The sequence below is a fragment of the Adiantum capillus-veneris genome, chromosome 2 (genome assembly GCF_014529385.1).
Source record: "Adiantum capillus-veneris isolate H3 chromosome 2, ASM1452938v2, whole genome shotgun sequence".
NCBI classification, from domain to species: Eukaryota; Viridiplantae; Streptophyta; class Polypodiopsida; order Polypodiales; family Pteridaceae; genus Adiantum; species Adiantum capillus-veneris.
Window position 1 is genome coordinate 27,473,704 of NC_140932.1, and position 17,260 is coordinate 27,490,963.

The 17,260-nt window shown below is 40.5% G+C and overlaps 1 protein-coding gene and 1 pseudogene across 1 annotated transcript; both read left to right on the forward strand.

The window, feature by feature from the left end:
- The first annotated feature begins 5,442 nt into the window (after positions 1–5,442).
- LOC147462552 (uncharacterized) lies at positions 5,443–8,796 on the forward strand (annotated as a pseudogene).
- A 62-nt stretch (positions 8,797–8,858) lies between these two features.
- Positions 8,859–13,488, forward strand: LOC147462553 (uncharacterized). Its single transcript, XM_086493845.1, has 15 exons — positions 8,859–8,932; positions 11,053–11,144; positions 11,188–11,329; positions 11,422–11,482; positions 11,597–11,659; positions 11,761–11,811; positions 11,891–11,941; positions 12,027–12,125; positions 12,214–12,324; positions 12,423–12,476; positions 12,554–12,631; positions 12,760–12,846; positions 12,929–12,988; positions 13,084–13,155; positions 13,245–13,488. The coding sequence occupies exons 1-15, from the start codon at positions 8,859–8,861 to the stop codon at positions 13,320–13,322; spliced, it is 1,173 nt and encodes a 390-aa protein (XP_086349971.1). The 3' UTR covers positions 13,323–13,488.
- The last annotated feature ends 3,772 nt before the right edge of the window (positions 13,489–17,260 follow it).

A 17,260-nucleotide genomic window follows, 5' to 3' on the forward strand; every position in this document is an offset into this window, starting at 1 on the left:
TAAACGAAAATCGGGAGTATGACCTACAAGCAGAAGCTTTAACTGATCGTTACACAGGACACACCTATCATGTGGGTTGGTTAGATGTTCTACAATCCACATCGGGTGCTACTAGCATAGATGAGCAACAACAGAAAGTCTGTGATGTCCTCCATAGGATTGTCGAGTTAGAAAGACAGAACACAGGGATCAACATGCCTTCAACAGACCTAATGAGATTCTTGGATACGGGAAAGGCCAACCAACCAACCCTATCACAAATGGAGACTCCCTCAGTGAGCCCCATTGATCCTCCATATGTTGTTTCGCCAGGAGCCTCAGTACAATCTGAGCCCACAAGTGGCAGCTTTACCTTCCCAGATCTAGCTCATCTTTCTCTTAATGACACTACGGCTACCATGCATATCCCAGTGGTGAGCGTGACAAGAAGTACACCATGGAGTTCATTTGTTAATACTGCGGCGATGCCTAGTAGCACAGTGCCCCCAACTATACCTACATGTATGTATCAATCATGTGCACCTGTCGTACCTCAGCCTCATGTAGCTCCTACACCTCTGATTATTCCAAGAGCTTACAATCCACAATGGCATTATCCAAGCTCTTATACAAGTGGAGCCATGCCATATCAGGCACCCCCTACGCCTAGGGCCACGCCTGTAAACTTTGGACCACCGTCTGGTACACCACCATACGAAATATGGGACCCAAGAGCCGCGCGTATGCCAAGGCCAAGGCCAACTCCCATCTCACATGTGGTTCCAGGAGCACATACACCCATTATACCTGCTCAAATAGGAGATTTGGCAGCATTTTCTCAAACTATCGGTCGCTCTATTGCGGAAAACATGCGTAGTGCACTTGATAGAGAGCCTAGGAGCAAGGCAGTTCAAGTAGCTAAGCTCACACAGAAATTCTGTGGAGACGGAGATTCTAGAAAGCATATGGAAGTCTTTGAACATGTGTGCGATTCCTTGGAAGAGCACAATGAGCTACATAAGTGTAAGGCTTTGAGTTTGACCCTAAGCGGAAAGGTTGGAGATTGGTATAGAACCTTAAGAGTAGAAGAGAAAACGATCTACTCTACTCTTAGGAGACTGTTCTTAAAAGAATACATACGAGAGGGAGTACTTTGGGGTGTAGCCTCTGAGCTCCAGAAAGCCCAACGAGAAGAAGGTGAATCCGTGAGAGACTTCATTAGTCACCTAAAGAATTTGAATTCCCGATGCAATCCAAACGAGCGATTCAACAACAACCAATTACTCGATAGATTCATTAGGCGACTACGACATGAAAGTATCTATAATGGCCTAGTCATTAGAGGTATCACTACTTGGGAAGCAGTCACCATGAATGCAATCCAATTGGAGGATAATTTAATGATTGCAGGACAAAGAGTGTCTGCCGAGCCGAAGTCTAGTAGCTCGCAAGCGTCAGGGCATGAGCCAATGAAGATAAAGCCAATCGTGAAAGAGCGAATGATATCTAAGATGACTTTGGCAGATCTCACCAAGGCCATCCAAGAAAGCCTTAGGGGTAATCGTGCTCCACAAAACACTCATATGTATCCAAGAAGAGAGCAACAATGGTGCTCAATTTTCTTGGGCCCACATACTACGAGTGAATGCCCTACTTTCAGAGTAAAGTTTAACGGGACTTGTAACGCGCGTGGTAGGTATGGCCATCAAGCGAAGGATTGCCTAATGCTTAAACGCATCATGGAAAATAGACCGCCTATAGCTTGGGCAGACTCACCTCGAGTTCCTGCATTGATGCCTACCCCACCCATGGAGCAACAATTGCCATTACAACACATGGTCCCTAGAACCCAAAATCTGGTCCAAACCACACCGTTGCCACCTCCAGTGCTAGGACCGCAACCCCCTCATCCAAGAGTTACACCTATGAACCAAATAGGTTGCAAGTAATCTAGTACTTATGTAGATTACGAAGAGGACATAGACTCTAGTATCACCTATGGAGTCGACATGCTTGAGGAGTGTCCCATGTACTATATGGAAGACCATTGGGGACAAATCAAATCGGTATATCAAGCTACTGTGCTAGCAGCAAGAGGCCAAAACATTAATAGTTTTGCCCGGAGACCACCTCTTCAGTGCTACGAATGTGGTGGACCACATCGAGTAGCTGAGTGCCCCATTAGAATGCAAAAGAATTCTGCACTAATGCAAACAAGTCAAGGGAGTGCATTGGCAATGCCAATACTCACTTGTAATCGTTGTGGCATAGATCATTTGATCGCACAGTGTCCTAAAAATCCAAACACACTGAAAATCACACCATTGAACATAATAGAGATTGTTGATGGGACACCACCAACTATAAACATAGCACCAGTGAATGCACTCACACGGTCGATGCTCCAAAAGCAAAATTACATCCTCGAAGAGAGAGAGATGTTGCATCCATTGGCCGAGCGAGAAAGAAGAAAACACGAAGAAAGAAATCCCTTAATGCTTCTAGCTCAAAACCTAGTTCAAAGACTAACATAGGGACAGGAGAGGATCCCGTGTATATGAATGACCCTGAGGATGACTCAGATTCGATAGAGACCACGGAGACCAAAACTGTTACTACAAAGGAAAAAGCCAGTGAGGAGGATCACGAGAGGGAATTACGATGAACACCAAAAGAGTATTCAAAGTTAAACCACCCAGTTGCGAACCCCCAAGATAAGCCATGAGAGACAAAAAATGAGGATTGCAAGAGAAAGATTGGAACCTATCCAAACCCAACAGTGGAAATTGAACGAGTCCAACAACTGAGGGGTTTGGTGGAAGAAACTCAACGAACATTAGAACCTGAACCCAAACATATCCAGATGTCAGACACAGTGTTTCCCACACAAGTTCAGCCTCACAAGAACTACAGGCCGTTAGCTATACCCAGTATCATTCGGGAAGAGAGTGAGGGTAGGACATCTGAAAGTGGACACACACCTTTCCTACTAGAGAGAATGTTTGGTGAGGGAATGCCCGACCCCCTTGAGGAAGTGGAGATTCCATCTTCACCATTCTCTTGTCAGGGTCCTACGTCCCACAAGACGCCATTAAATATTGCCAAATTGATGGATTTCATGTCTTCAGAAGTTAGAACCACCATCATGTCCAAACTATATAAAGACCCCGAGCTAGTCTCAGCTCTTCGAGCCTTCCTCAATGGAGAATTACAGGCCGGATTACCACAGTTTGCACATATGAACAAACCTGACTTGGTAATGAATGATGAGGAACATTTAGCCCCACCATCTGACCTAGCGGGACATGAATCTGTAATTGAAATACCCGTTAACACTAGGTTGGTAATGGGACACTTTTATGTCCTGTTAAGTGACCATTTTCCTTGAATTTTGTCAAGAGTTTCAAAATGGATTTTGAGGTGCTATCTATCTAGAAAGTTGTCTCATGAGCTGAAAAACACTCGACATTTTTTTGGAATATCAATTCCATCTTTAACCTTGTCCTTGCACAACATTTCACAAACTAAAATGTGTGAAAAAACGGGTCCTGTTTTTGGCTTTTTTCAACTTTTTGCAACTATACCACTCTAGAATTCATGTTTGTGAGGTCTATAATGCTAGATAACTATCTTTAGTAGTCCTCAACATGTCCTGATGCTTCTAAGGAGAAATAAATGTTAAAGTTGTAAGTTATGACCAAATTACAAAAATTGTCAAATCCTGTTTTTTAGCCAATTTTAGCTCTTCTATGATTTTTTTGGTGGCTTTCATGATATCCAAATGCAGTTTTGATTTTCTATGTCGCATATTGTAACATAAAGCTAATATTCCTTGAGTTTTGGGGCACCTAATACCCTATTTTGCATAGTAGACAACAATGATTGATTTTTTCAATTATAGAGGAAAACGAAACATTCTAGTATATCAAGTATAGCTTTTTCAATATTGTTAGTTTCTTGTGACAACTACATACATTTTGTAGGTAGTAACCATATCTAGTCATAAGGATCAAATTTGGCTAGATATTGAATAGTTTCTATGGGATTCTACAACTCATAATGTTGAACCTAGATTTTTCATGTTTGCTGTATTTAGCACTTCATCTTTGTCCCCAAGATTCCCCTTGGTAAGAGATGTAATATTCTTTTGACATGCTCCATGGCTCCTTATGAACCTAAAGAACAATAGGGAACTAAGAAAACATGCATATATTATTTGTATTGAGCGTGGCTATAGAAACTTTGATGATAGGTTTGCAAAATGGTAAAAATTTAACTTTTTTGTACCTATTTCTTTTGGCAAAACAAAAAATAGTGAGTGAGAAGCAATCATATGTTCTGGTCACCAACCCATTGAAGTTAACTAGGGAATTTATCTCAAGTCCTACAAAAATCCCTAATCTTATTTTTATGCAACAAAACGTAAGAAATGACTGTTTTGATGAAAATGTACTAGTCCATCAACTTTGGAGGCTTGGTGTGACCAAAAGATGAGAAATTTTACAAGTTTCTTATTTTTTACATGTGTAGTAGGCCTTGAACTATAACCTCATGAAAGGATTTCACAAAATGAGTGGATCTACTATGGTTTTGGAGGTTTTTTTCAAAACCCTGAAAGGACACTTTTATGTCTTGTTAGGTTACCAACCTAGTGTTAACAAGTTGGGGCAATACTTTGAAGGTGATGAATCTAATGCTACTCTACCAATCACTACTAAAGGATTAACTGTAAAGGGGGTCCTTGACGGTGGTGCGGGAGTCAGCATGGTGACAAAGAGTTGTTGGGAGTCTATGGGGAGACCTCACCTTGAAGCCACAAGCGTAGTGGTAAAAATGGCTAATGGATCTATTGTTACGCCTATTGGAATGCTAAAGGATCTCAGGATCAAGGTCTTGGGACACAAGGTAAGGCAGACTTTCATTGTTATGGATTTTTCCAAGCATCCTATGTCATTTGAGATGATCTTAGGGCGTCCATTCATGAGGGAAGCAAAAATGGTGCATGACTGGTCCAAAAACCACGTCTACTTACAGTTCCAAGACTCTGTCATTCGAGTTGATCTTTTAAGTGGTCGAACGCATCCTCTAGGAAATAAATTCATCATTGATAATCGATCAGACACAACAATTCACTCAGCACCATTACAGTATTGTTACACGTGTAACGAAGACACGGATATTGGGGAGAACTCCCCTTATATGGATATCCTACCCGGAATGGCTGAGTCAGACAATGTCGATTGGGTACACCTAGCGGCAACTATAGATACATGGGGAGCTAGAGGAACAACCTGGGTAACACCAGATGGGGAAGAGATACCACACATTGCACCAGTAAACATGTTAGGTGTAGCGCATGTAACTTCCGATGATAAGAAAGAGGCACACCCATCTGAGAGTGAAACCGATGATTCCTCAAAGGCTTTAGGCCAATACACATCAGAAACAGAATCTCAGGGAGAAATGGATTCGGAACCTGAGGAAACATTGAGTGAGACAAGTATAGAAACTGAACACTCAAGGCCTAGTACGACCATCTATGGTAATTTATATGAGAGTGAAGAAGATACAAGCGAAGACCTATGAAGTGAGTCGAGTTCAAACATTTACCAAAATCAAAACCTTAACAAGAAACAAAGGTCATATAAGAGACGACGATATCGAGCAAATGTGAGAGCTAGGATAAACAAGGAAAGATCTACTGCAGAATGGCTTAGCTATCTAGGGGCATGTGATGCTCATCGAAAGCTAGTAGACAATTGGGGTGAACATCTCCAGAGTGTCATGTGGTGCAGCCCGCGACCCATTGACCTCGCTCAATTGGAGGTTACAGAGCCGAAATTGAGTCGAACTATAAGAAGACGTCAAAACCGAGAGTTAGCTCAACAACAAAAGGAGGCAGAACTAAAAGAAAGGTCTCTATCAGGACAAGAGCCTGCTGACTTACATACGGCTCCTGAACATTTTAAATCTTATACCACGGGGGAGCGAAAGGTTGTGTATGCCAAAGCCCAACGAATACCTACCAATGGAAGTAGTGGAGTCTATGATGGTCCAGCGGTAGTTAAAGAGATATAATTAGCAGAACCAGGTGAGGAGTCTAAACCAGTCTTTATTCCTCAAGACCTTACTGAAACTGACGAGGCTATACTTAAGGAGATCCTCAAGGAATACAAAGATATCTTTTCTTGGACATATCATGACATGAAGGGCGTTCCACCTTCTGTGGTGCAACATACAATTCCCATGATCAACACTGCTAAACCCGTCCAGCAACGACCCTATCCAATGAATCCTAAGTACACCAAAATCGTACAAGAGGAGATTGAAAAACTTATCCAATGTGGATGCATATACCCTATTGAGCACTCAGAATGGATTTCTCCAATAGCCATTGTGCCAAAAAAGAATGGGAAACTAAGAGTGTGCGTGGACCTCAAGAAAGTTAATGCAGCCACTAGGAGAGATCATTATCCCTTGCCATATTCAGAACATGTGCTTGAAAGAGTTGCGGGAAAGGAAGCTTATAGCTTTTTAGATGGGTACTCTGGTTACAATCAAATCACAATTGCATTAGAGGACCAAGCTAAAACTGCTTTTATCACAGAGTTTGGAGTGTTTGCATTTCGTGTTATGGCTTTTGGCTTAACAAATGCCCCTGCTACATTCCAACGATTAATAAACACTGTGTTTAAAGAATTTCTAAGGGAGTTTTGTGAAGCTTTCCTAGACGACCTTTGTGTTTATTCTTCTTGGGAGAAGCATTTGTTATATCTACGAAAAATATTTGAAAGGTGCAGATTTTATCGCATCTCATTGAACCCTTTCAAATGCCAATTTTGGGTTAAGCATGGAGTCATTCTAGGGCATATAGTGTCCAAGAATGGGATATCCACAGATGAGAGTAAGATTAAAGCCATTGCCGATTTGCCACCACCTACGAACTATAAAGGAGTTCAAAGATTTATGGGCCATGTTGGTTATTATCGAAGGTTTATTTTAAACTTTGCCGAAATAGCGCGTCCATTGTACAAGCTTCTTATCGAGTTTCACTGGATGGAAGAATGTCATCAATCTTATGAGTTATAAAGAAAGCCCTAACAAGTGCTCCAATCCTGCGAACACCTGATTGGAATGTACCTTTTCATGTGCATATTGATGCATCAAATTTTGCTATTGGGTGTGTTCTAACTCAACCAGGAGAACATAAATTGGACTACCCTATTAGCTTTGCAAGTCGCCAATTAAATGATGCCGAGATGAGCTACACTACTAAAGAGCGCGAAGGTCTAGCTATGATTTACGCAGTAAAGAAATTTCGCTATTACCTTCTTGCTACCAAGTTTGTGTTTTATGTTGATCATCAAGCATTGCTATATTTGGTAAACAAGCCGTGTTCCACAAGTCAAATTACACGATGGTTGTTAATTCTTCTTGAGTTTGACTTCACCGTTGTTGTGAGGCCTGGGAGGAAACATGTCATGGCGGATCATTTATCTCGTATCCCTAATGGCATAGCTCCTACGAGGGTTGATGATGAATTGCCTGATACTCCTTTGTTCATTGTTGAGACAATGCCTGAATGGAGTGAAAAGATTGTTAACTTCTTAGTTAATGGTTTTCCACCCAAAGAACTGCGAAAAGATATAGCTCGAAAATTAATCAAGGAATGCGAACCCTATTGCTTACTGGCTGGAATTCTCTATAAGAGAGGAAAAGATGATGTTCTTAGACGCTGTGCCCGCAAGGATGAGTATTTATATTATCCATGTTCCAATATGAAGATAGTAGCCATATGTTGGAGACGTTGATGGCGTGAGTTTGTGACGACCTTCCAATTAGTGCCACCTTTTTCATGGCCTTCTCGTTCGACATAATTTTTCAGAAAAATTACCAAAATACCCCTCTAATTTGTGGAAATTTCAAAAATACCCCTCAAAATTCCAAAATACCCTTATGTCTGTTTTGGGTGGATTTCATTGGATTTTTTAGAGTTTATTCCTTTTGACAATTAAGATGCATTTTTGATCGCTGAACACATAAATTCTTATGAATTAGCTAGCAAAAAAAGCCATTTTTTTTCTAAAAAACAATGAAGCAAATCATCGTAAAAGCCTGCATAACCAGCTATAATTCTAGTTTTAACATCTTGCAATGATATGCAATCAATCTTCTTATAAAAAGCTACAAAATTTTTTGTCTTTGGAGATGTTTCGTCTCCTATCTAGGGGTATTTTTGGAATTTTGAAAATTTTGAAGGACATTTTGGGAATTTTTGACAAAATATGGGGGGTATTTTGGGAATTTTCACAAATTAGAGAGGTATTTCGGTAATTTTCCCTAATTGTTTTCTAGTTGCCTAACACATGAGGAGAGCGAACTCCCTTTTGTCGGTGTGAGTCCACGCTTAGAGAAGAGAGAGACACAGAGGGATTGTTTGGTTTTTGTTGGGGGGTGGGGGGGGGGGGATGGAGAGGCAAATGGAGATTTAAAAGGCGTTCAGCAACAAACTACGAAAACAATAACTCACTCGCCAACTCCAGCATGACCAAAAAAGAGAGGGAATCAGCAAAAAGGGAGCACCTAAAAAAAGCGGTAAATATGGCACCCAAAGTTTGGCCTTTTTCTCTCCTGCCATCAGCTTTATTTAAGCACGTCTGTGTGAGAGAGAGGTAGGGTACAGAGCATCAATCTGAGTCAGACCCTGCATGCAATACTGCTAATATTTTATTATTAATCAGGCCTTTCCCAACAAAATCTCCAACTGTTAATTACATTCGCGTCGTGCACAAGGCAAAGAAACAATCAACTAAGTGATTGAGGGCGGGTAGCTCCAGGTTCAAACCGCACAATACGCAGGGGCCTTTGTGGCTAAGGCAATGCGGGTCTCCATCTGGTTTTCTGCTGAAAGTGATCAGGCTGCCCGTCTCGATTGTGGGGCCGCACTAGCTAGGTAGCTCTTGGGCTGCAGTTTGAGCCCGTGATCTGAAGCGAGAGACTAGAGAGAAATCTGCAGCCTGCTTCTCTACGTAGCAGTTTCTGAAGTGCAATAAATTGGGGCATTTTGTGTGTGTGTGTGTGTGTGTGTGTGTGTGTGTGTGTGTCACAGTGTGTGTGGGGCGCCGCCAAGGACAGAGTCCAGAGCACCTGCCGTGCATTGCATGAGAGAATACTAATAGGGAATTATTAACGTCATTGGACAATGCAGCAGGTGCTACAAAACCCCATGTGTGTGTGTGTGCGTCAGAGAGAGAGAGAGAGAGAGAGAGAGAGAGAGAGAGAAGACTAGGCGTAGGGAATTAACGTCTTTGGACAATATTGCAGCAGGTGCTGCAAAACCTCGTGTGTGTGTGTGTGTGTGCGCGCGTCAGAGAGAGAGAGAGAGAGAGAGAGAGAGAGAGAAGAAGGAGAGAGAGCGGGGCCTGGCTCTAATTCACTCCTCTCCACTTTTCCTAATTCCATTCTTAACAGCACCTCTGCTATATTCTCGAGCTGAGCCCATGTCCATGGTGCATATAAGCAACCTTAGTTTTGCTACAACAACGCATGTCTTTCTTCTAAAGATTGAAGCTTCACAAAAACTCCTTGGTGTTCTCCATTAAGCGATGATAAGCTCGGTTAATTGGCAACCTTCTTTGTTTGTTCATCCTTCTAAAGATTGAAGCTTGACAACGGTGCCTTGGTGTTGTCCATTAAACGATCAATTAATTGGTAACCTTCTCTCTTTTGTTCATCATACAGAAAGAAAATGCTTCCTTAAAACATGGCATAAGAAAATGGTCTTTTCATTCTTTTGTTCATTAGGTGCACACCCAGTATGGATGCTAGTACCCTTTTGAATTGGGATGTACTAGCTACGATACATTTTATGGAAAATTTTTGTGATACCACAAAATATTCTCACAACATTAGGGTAGGAAAAGTGAATGGTAAATGCCTTGCTTTTATGACAGCAGAGGGTTGGTTGGAATTGGGGGTAGTTTCTATGACACATAGACATATGCTAGTGGGATGGTGTCGAAACCTATTGAAAGGGCAAGAGATTTCCCATGGATTCTCTCAACAAAATCCTTCACTAGTTATTTCCCGTGTTGAGCGTAATATAGCATCCAATCTTGCATTAACATCATCGAAACCCTCTCGCCATCGCCATGCCACTCCAATCACTTACGAAAAAAAATTTCGACCAAAAGAAGTTCGCCACTTGTTTCCGGTTGTAAGAAAAGAATTCTTACAAAAGTTTCACAAGGTGCAACACAAGTCTTATTGTGATAGCATGGATTTAATTCGAAAGGATTGGTTCAAAAATGGATTCAACAATATGGCACTAGAGGATTTCTCTCAAATTAATTTGAGAATGTGGAGAAAAGAGAGGCTCTTAAGAGCTTCATTATGTCTAAAATGCATACTTTAAAGCCATTATACTTTGACAAGGATAATATAATACATTTGGAAGTGTCGATGCTTATGCCAAGGTAATTGGGTGGAGACATTACAATAGGAATAAAGGCACAAATGCTTCTAGAAAAGATAACCTCCCCTCATTGCCATCACATGTCGATGAAGATGAGAATATGCCTATTGATGCTACGAGGAAAAGATGTTACGCACAAAAAGAGAGTCTCAATGCTAATCTAAATTCAAATATTTCCAATGTAAGTTGCTTCCCCTTTTTTGGTGGTTTAGATTTTTTTGTTGCCACATCTATAAATGACAATATAAATTGGTTTTTTGTCCTCCTTTAGAGCAATGTTGTAGTTGAACCTCTTGATTATGTGGTGGAAATTCAAAGTCCATACTTTTATGATACAAGGGAAGATGATATATCTATTTCAAGTGTTCATATGGTAATCAAAATTTTATTTGAGGTTATTATGTTGTGGTTTGTGATTCGCACATTTGGAAAAATTTATTTTGTATCTTTTGTAGGATAATTCCAATGTTGAAGGCCTTCATGGTGTAGGGAATGGCCCTGCAATGGCCATTCCCTGAAATAATGCACGACCTCATGATGACCGGCGGAGGCCGGGAGCCATGATGGGAGGGCATTAGTTCAGGGAATGGCCACTGCAGGGCCATTCCCGGGCGTCATGGTCGTTGGGAGAGGGGCCAAAAGAGCTGGGGTCTGACAGCAACTGAGCCAAGGTGTGTGAGGAGTGTACCTTGTAACTGCAGAAGTCATACCTGCGAATGTTTCTCATTGCTGAGTTGGCGCTCAACAATTGCATACAGGCGACAATATTATGCATGCTGAGTTGGCGCTCAATGATTGTTGCAAGCAAACAATATTACGGGTTCATACAGGATTATGCATGCTGAGATGGCGCTCAATAATTGCGCGCAAGCAGTAGTATTCTGTTTGCTGAGGTGGCGTGCATCCCATGACGGGAGAGGAGCATTCTACATAGTAAATGACAGTTAATGAACCGTCGAGATTGTCAGCCCCTTGACCAACGACCTTGACGGTGCTGTGCAGGAAGCTCCTACTTCCACTTATGCAATGGTAAAATGAATTTACTAGTGTATGTTGACTTCATAGTAAAAGATCACATTGTTGTTATATTATCATTTAAATGATTTTCACATCAAGTAGGTACTTTTTGTGGTTTCAATTTAGGATGGTGACAAGATTGAAGGACCTGAAGATATGATGGACACACATATTTCATACGATGAGATGGTAAGAGTTTGTTTAATATTGGCAAGATGGTAAGAGATATTTGCCTTTCTTTAAATGTGTGAGATATGCTTAGTCTGATGTGTTACTTTTTACATGAATAGGAAAGGGATTGCAACCAAAAACAAGACAAAAGCTGCTTGAATGGTTACATGGTAATGTTAAGCTAATGTTAATAAAAGCATGCCAACATGTTTGTATTCACTAACTAATTATTTGTTGCACGTGGAATAGGGCCATCAAAACGAGGTGTTAAAAGTCCGAAGTTACCTCCAACAAAATGAGGTAGCATCTCTAATATTGCATGTTTCAATTAGGGTGAAATCTATTTTTTGCTTTTTGTCATGATGCTCATCGTTCTTTTTCCTAGGAGATTTATGCTTCTCAAAATGAGGAGGGTTTGACTTTAGGATCGGGCTCTCTCTTACAAATGATGACAAGTGCAATAAGTGTCTCTACTTCTTCTATTGTGAGCATCTATATTTTGAGTTCTCCTTTCAATCACTTAGCTCAAAGTATATTGGAGATGGTAACTAACCATATATTTGTTTGCTAAGGAGCCTACTCAATGTATGTACAAGCATAAATCACCTATTATTTCTAGTAAGGAACAATTGTTTGTTGATGAATTAGAGGCCCGTCTACAACCACTCACTTCAAATGAAATGGTAAAGCCTTACCTTTTGAAGGTTTTTTATTTATTTTTATTGTTTCCATTGTTGTGAATTAGATATATGTGGATATTTATTTGACATTTATTTCATAGGATATATCAAGATTGCGAGATGGAGTGTTTTCTTCACACGACCCGTTTCTCACGGTAGAATCCTTATAGATGCAATTTTGGTAGTAGTTATTTAATGGTTTCTTGGATTCTTACATCTTCTTGACTGGAAGGAACGCATGGAGGACGTTACGCGTACTCCCCAGGAGAAGAGAAAGGGGAAAAAATTTGTAAGCCTTAATAACGTAATGGTAAGTATCCTCAACTTTAGAGAATAAAATTGGATTATTTGACTTGCCTAGCTATAAATGTGAAATGTAAATAAGCATGTGAAAGAGTTTGTCCTTTCTCGATGAATAACAGTGTGTGTAAACCTTAGGAAAATAATGAAAACCAACAAGATAGCACTAAAAACCAAAGGTGCACCAACAAAAGAAAACAACCTATTGCATCAAAAGCAACAAAGGTGACTTTTTACTATCATCGTGATTTATGAGTTTAAATATCTAACAAGATATGGAGAATTAAATTGTACTGTTGCACAGAAGGTGTTGAAGGAGAAGGAGACAAATAGTAAACAATTCTCTTCCATGGCAAAAGATTCGACGGTAAATTTTATTTTGCTTGTAGTATTGAAGCATTGGTGTTGCATACTATGCATTATAATGTTCCATTGCTCAATTTTATGAGGCATATTATTTAGATTCCATGTGTATCGAGGCCCTCTAGAGAAAGGAAGAGACCACTAAGATATACGGAGAAAGACGATGAGAAGGTATTATAAGTGTTTTCTGCTATATTTTTCCATTTAAATTATGAAAAAGTACCTCTATTTTCTTTTTAATTTTATGATGTGCATGTTAGGAAAATCAAATCAATGTCCCCCCAAGATCAAAAGAGTCACCTAAGAAAGACTTGAATAAAGAGCAATGTGAGGTATAGTTCCATGCAAAAGAGAATTTGTAGGATCCTCTTTAATTTACTTTTGAAGCAAGTAAAGAGTGCCAATAAAGCATTTTTCCAACATTGCTCAAGCAAGTCAGAACCTGAGCTTCTTTTACGCTCATATGTAACATGGGTTCTTAGTTGCAAAGATCGCTCAAGTGAGGAGTGATTCTTTGTCGGTGGATCATTTTTTGAACATGAAATATCTAAACCCAAAGGCGTTACTTATTGTGCTTGTGTGAGAAATGAACACCAAACATTTTGGGTTGCCTTTAAATACAATACCTTTGTAGCTTTGCACTTGGAGGGAACAAACAAATTTTCACTTTTGCATCTGAGTATAAAAGTCCAAGTTCTCATAATATAAAATAGTTCGTTAGCTTTACTTGCTTTCTTCTTATCCTTTCAACATGAAATAGATGTTTGGAGCTTGGTTGATAAATGTGCATAGCTTTTGTAGGCAGCAATATGTTGACACCCTCGTGATTCCATTGCCTTGTAGTGCCTCTACCAAGGGTTCTATGCCCCGCTTCTAAACGCAGTGTCTGTCTCTTTCTCAGTCTGAGTCTCACTTGCTACACGTGGAGGACATAGATCAAGTTTTGTTGCTACGCATCTGTCAAGTCGAAGGCGACAGAGATAGAGGGAGATTTTTCCCTCTCAAAGCTTGGCGCAAGAGCCAGATGGCGAGAGGTGCAGAGAGAGATATTTTTACTCTGTGTCTTCACTTTGAAATTGGAGGAAACGGAAGGCATGTGGGAGAGAGAGAGAGAGAGAAGGCATGTGTGGGAGAGAGAGAGAGAGAGAGAGAGAGAGAGAGAGAGAGAGAGAGATATTTTGTGTCCTTGTGTCTTTGGGATAGTCATCGCATTTGAGATTCCAACTCAAAAAAGTGCCATCGCCGACAGGATGCAGATGATCGCCATGGTGTGGTGACGGGCAAAGGAAAGAGTCCGGTAGAAGATGGAGAGAGGGGGAGATACAACTGCTCTCTGTGAGCGGAAGGAGAGACTTGCCATGTCTAAGGGCGAGCTCTAGAGACCAAGCCTCCTCTCTTCCTTTCAAGGGCTACGCAGACCAGATAATGGCGACCAGACGTGTTCGTTTTCTTTCAAATTCACAAATTCGCTAGAATCTCGGGTGAAATTAATTGGAGTTTTGAAGATAGACGCCGTAGAGAGAGTTTTAAAAAAGAACAAAACAAAACCTCCTAAAGGATTGCGCCGGCGTAGATGAGTTTTAAAAAAGAACAAAACAAAACCTCCTAAAGGATTGCGCCGGCGTAGATCCTTTACTAGGTTTTGTTTTGTTTTTTTAAAAAAACTCTATCCTTAGTGGGAGGCTTTTTTTTAAAGACTTTCTTTTTAGAATTATTTTGGATGGTTTTCTTACAAGTGAACAAAAGGGGATGCCTTTAAAAAAAAAAAAAAAAAGCAAAAGCGAGTGGAGTGACAAAATTACATACGGGCACGCAAGAGAGAGAGAGAGAGAGAGAGAGATTTCCATGTCGGCTCGAATATAAAAGGTGCATTGTGCGAGTTTTGATGACCGGTGTACATCCCATTGTGTCTCTCGATGAAGGTTGTTGGCAAGCAAGCTGCCCACGTACACATGGCACACAATCTCTCTCTCTCTCTCTCTCTCTCTTATGGAGGGGTGGAACCTTGCACTCAGGTAGGATGCGAATGTAGAAGGTAGCTCAAGAGTCGAGGATTGAGTTAAGACTTTTGCTAAGGATTGACTTGAGAGTTTTTTTTAAATAAAACTCAATTGAATGTTGTGCCTTCACTCTCTGTCTCTCAAAGCTTCTGAGGCAGTTACGACGGCCATGTAGAGACGATGTGTGTGTGTGCGTGCGCCTATGGAGAGATAATGTGTGTGTGCATGCATGCGTGCGTGCAAATATCAAGCGGCATCTCTCTCTCTCTCTCTCTCTCTCTCTCTCTCTCTCTCTCTCTCTCTCTCTCTCTCTCTCTCTCTCTCTCTCTGCATAGATGTTTTAGGCTTCTTGTATCTTCTTCTTCTCTCGCTACAGAAGATCCCCAAGTGGAAAATTTAATCTCTCGTTCTCCCCCTCTCGTCTGGTAGATCTTTATTCTAGATGAGGTTTTTGGGGCCAGTAATTGTAATTTTTTATTCCCATGAGCTGAGATGCTTGGAAGTTACCAAAGTGCATACGGGTTGAAAGTGTAGTGCTTGGATTGCTCTCCATGGAGTGCATTTTATTTGTGAGATTGTTTTTGATGATTTTGCAATTTAAACTATTTTTTCAAGCTTTTTGCTAGGACTATATTGTTATCAAAGCTACACATCAAGATGTAGTTTATGTCACAACAATTAACACGTAGCAAAAATGGATGGTAAACGATGTGGGTGGCATACAAGTGAGATGATGAAGTGGATAGTGGAAAAAATTACATAATACCATAGTGTAGAGAAACATACCAAGAACCACTACAGTATCAAAAATGATTACATAGAGGTCATCATTGGCACAAGTGCTAGCCTCAAAACAAAACCTTGTGTCAACCTCAAAACAAAATTGTAATGCCTCTTCTTCTGTACTGGCCAAAGCACCACAACAAGAACAAATACACAACCCCTGAGAACCAATATCCTCATATAAAATCCCCTCACCCATGGTTTCGAAACTTCACTTCTAATCAACCTTCACTTCTAATCAACCTTCATAGGGAGAGGGATGGGTGAGAGAGAGAGAGAGAGAGAGAGAGAGAGAGAGAGAGAGAGAGAGAGAGAGAGAGAGAGAGAAGAAGAAGAAGAAGAAGAAGAAGAAGAGAATTTTTAATGTCATAGGAAACTATCCCAAGAGACCTTAAAGATCTATCCGACAAGGAGAGTTGAACTCAGGACCTGTTATTCAAGAGGAAAATAACATAACAATCTACCACACTTGGGTGATAGAAAGGTTATACCATTTTCCTCTTTTAATTAGCGTGCGCACACACACACACACACACACACACACATACCCACACACACACGCAAAAAGAAGAGATTTTTAACCGTCGTAGAAAACTATAGATAGAGAGAGAGAGAGAGAGAGAGAGAGAGAGAGAGAGAGAGAGAGAGAGAGAGAGAGAGAGAGAGAGAGAGAGAGAGAGAGAGAGAGACCTTCGATTGTTGATGTGCTTTACACGTGTGTGTGTGTGTGTGTGTGTGTGTGTGTGTGTGTGAGTGAGAGAGAGAGAGAGAGAGAGAGAGAGAGAGAGAGAGAGAGAGAGAGAGAGAGAGAAAATGAGAATAGAAAGCATGGCCTTCACCTCCATTGCTTTCTCTTGCTTTGTCTCCTTCTAAACCTTACATGCTCAATAATATTTTGAGATCATCTCCCATTTATTCGACCTTTTTAAAATTAGTTTTAGTCAATTCCCCATACTGGATCCTACCTCACCAAATGCATATATCTCTGCATTCTCCACTTTAGATTGAATATGTGTCTTATCCATACCTTCTTAGTAGATGTTTTGGATTAGAATATCATAATTTATGATGGATGTCATTTATGGCTAGAGGAAATCAAAGTACATGTCCATCCACATGGATAAACACAACCTTTGTATGGCTAGTTGTAGGAGGTGACCCTATAGATGTCCACCTAGATGATTATACAAATGACTATAGAGACAAGGTTATAGATGACCTTATGTAGATGAATTTTATGGTAGAAGGACAAAAATGAATACATCACCACTTATGGTATCCATATGTTTCTTGTTAGAGCACTAACGATAGTATATAAGTTTTTGGATCATTAGACCTTATCAATACAGTGGATTGCATATGGTTCTTGAAAATATTTGACCATACAAGCATATATTTGGCCATATATTGAACCACATACATAGGTGTCCATAACACTTTCGCATATCTTTCTCATGAACATAAATGAAAATTATAGGTTCTTGGACGAGAGT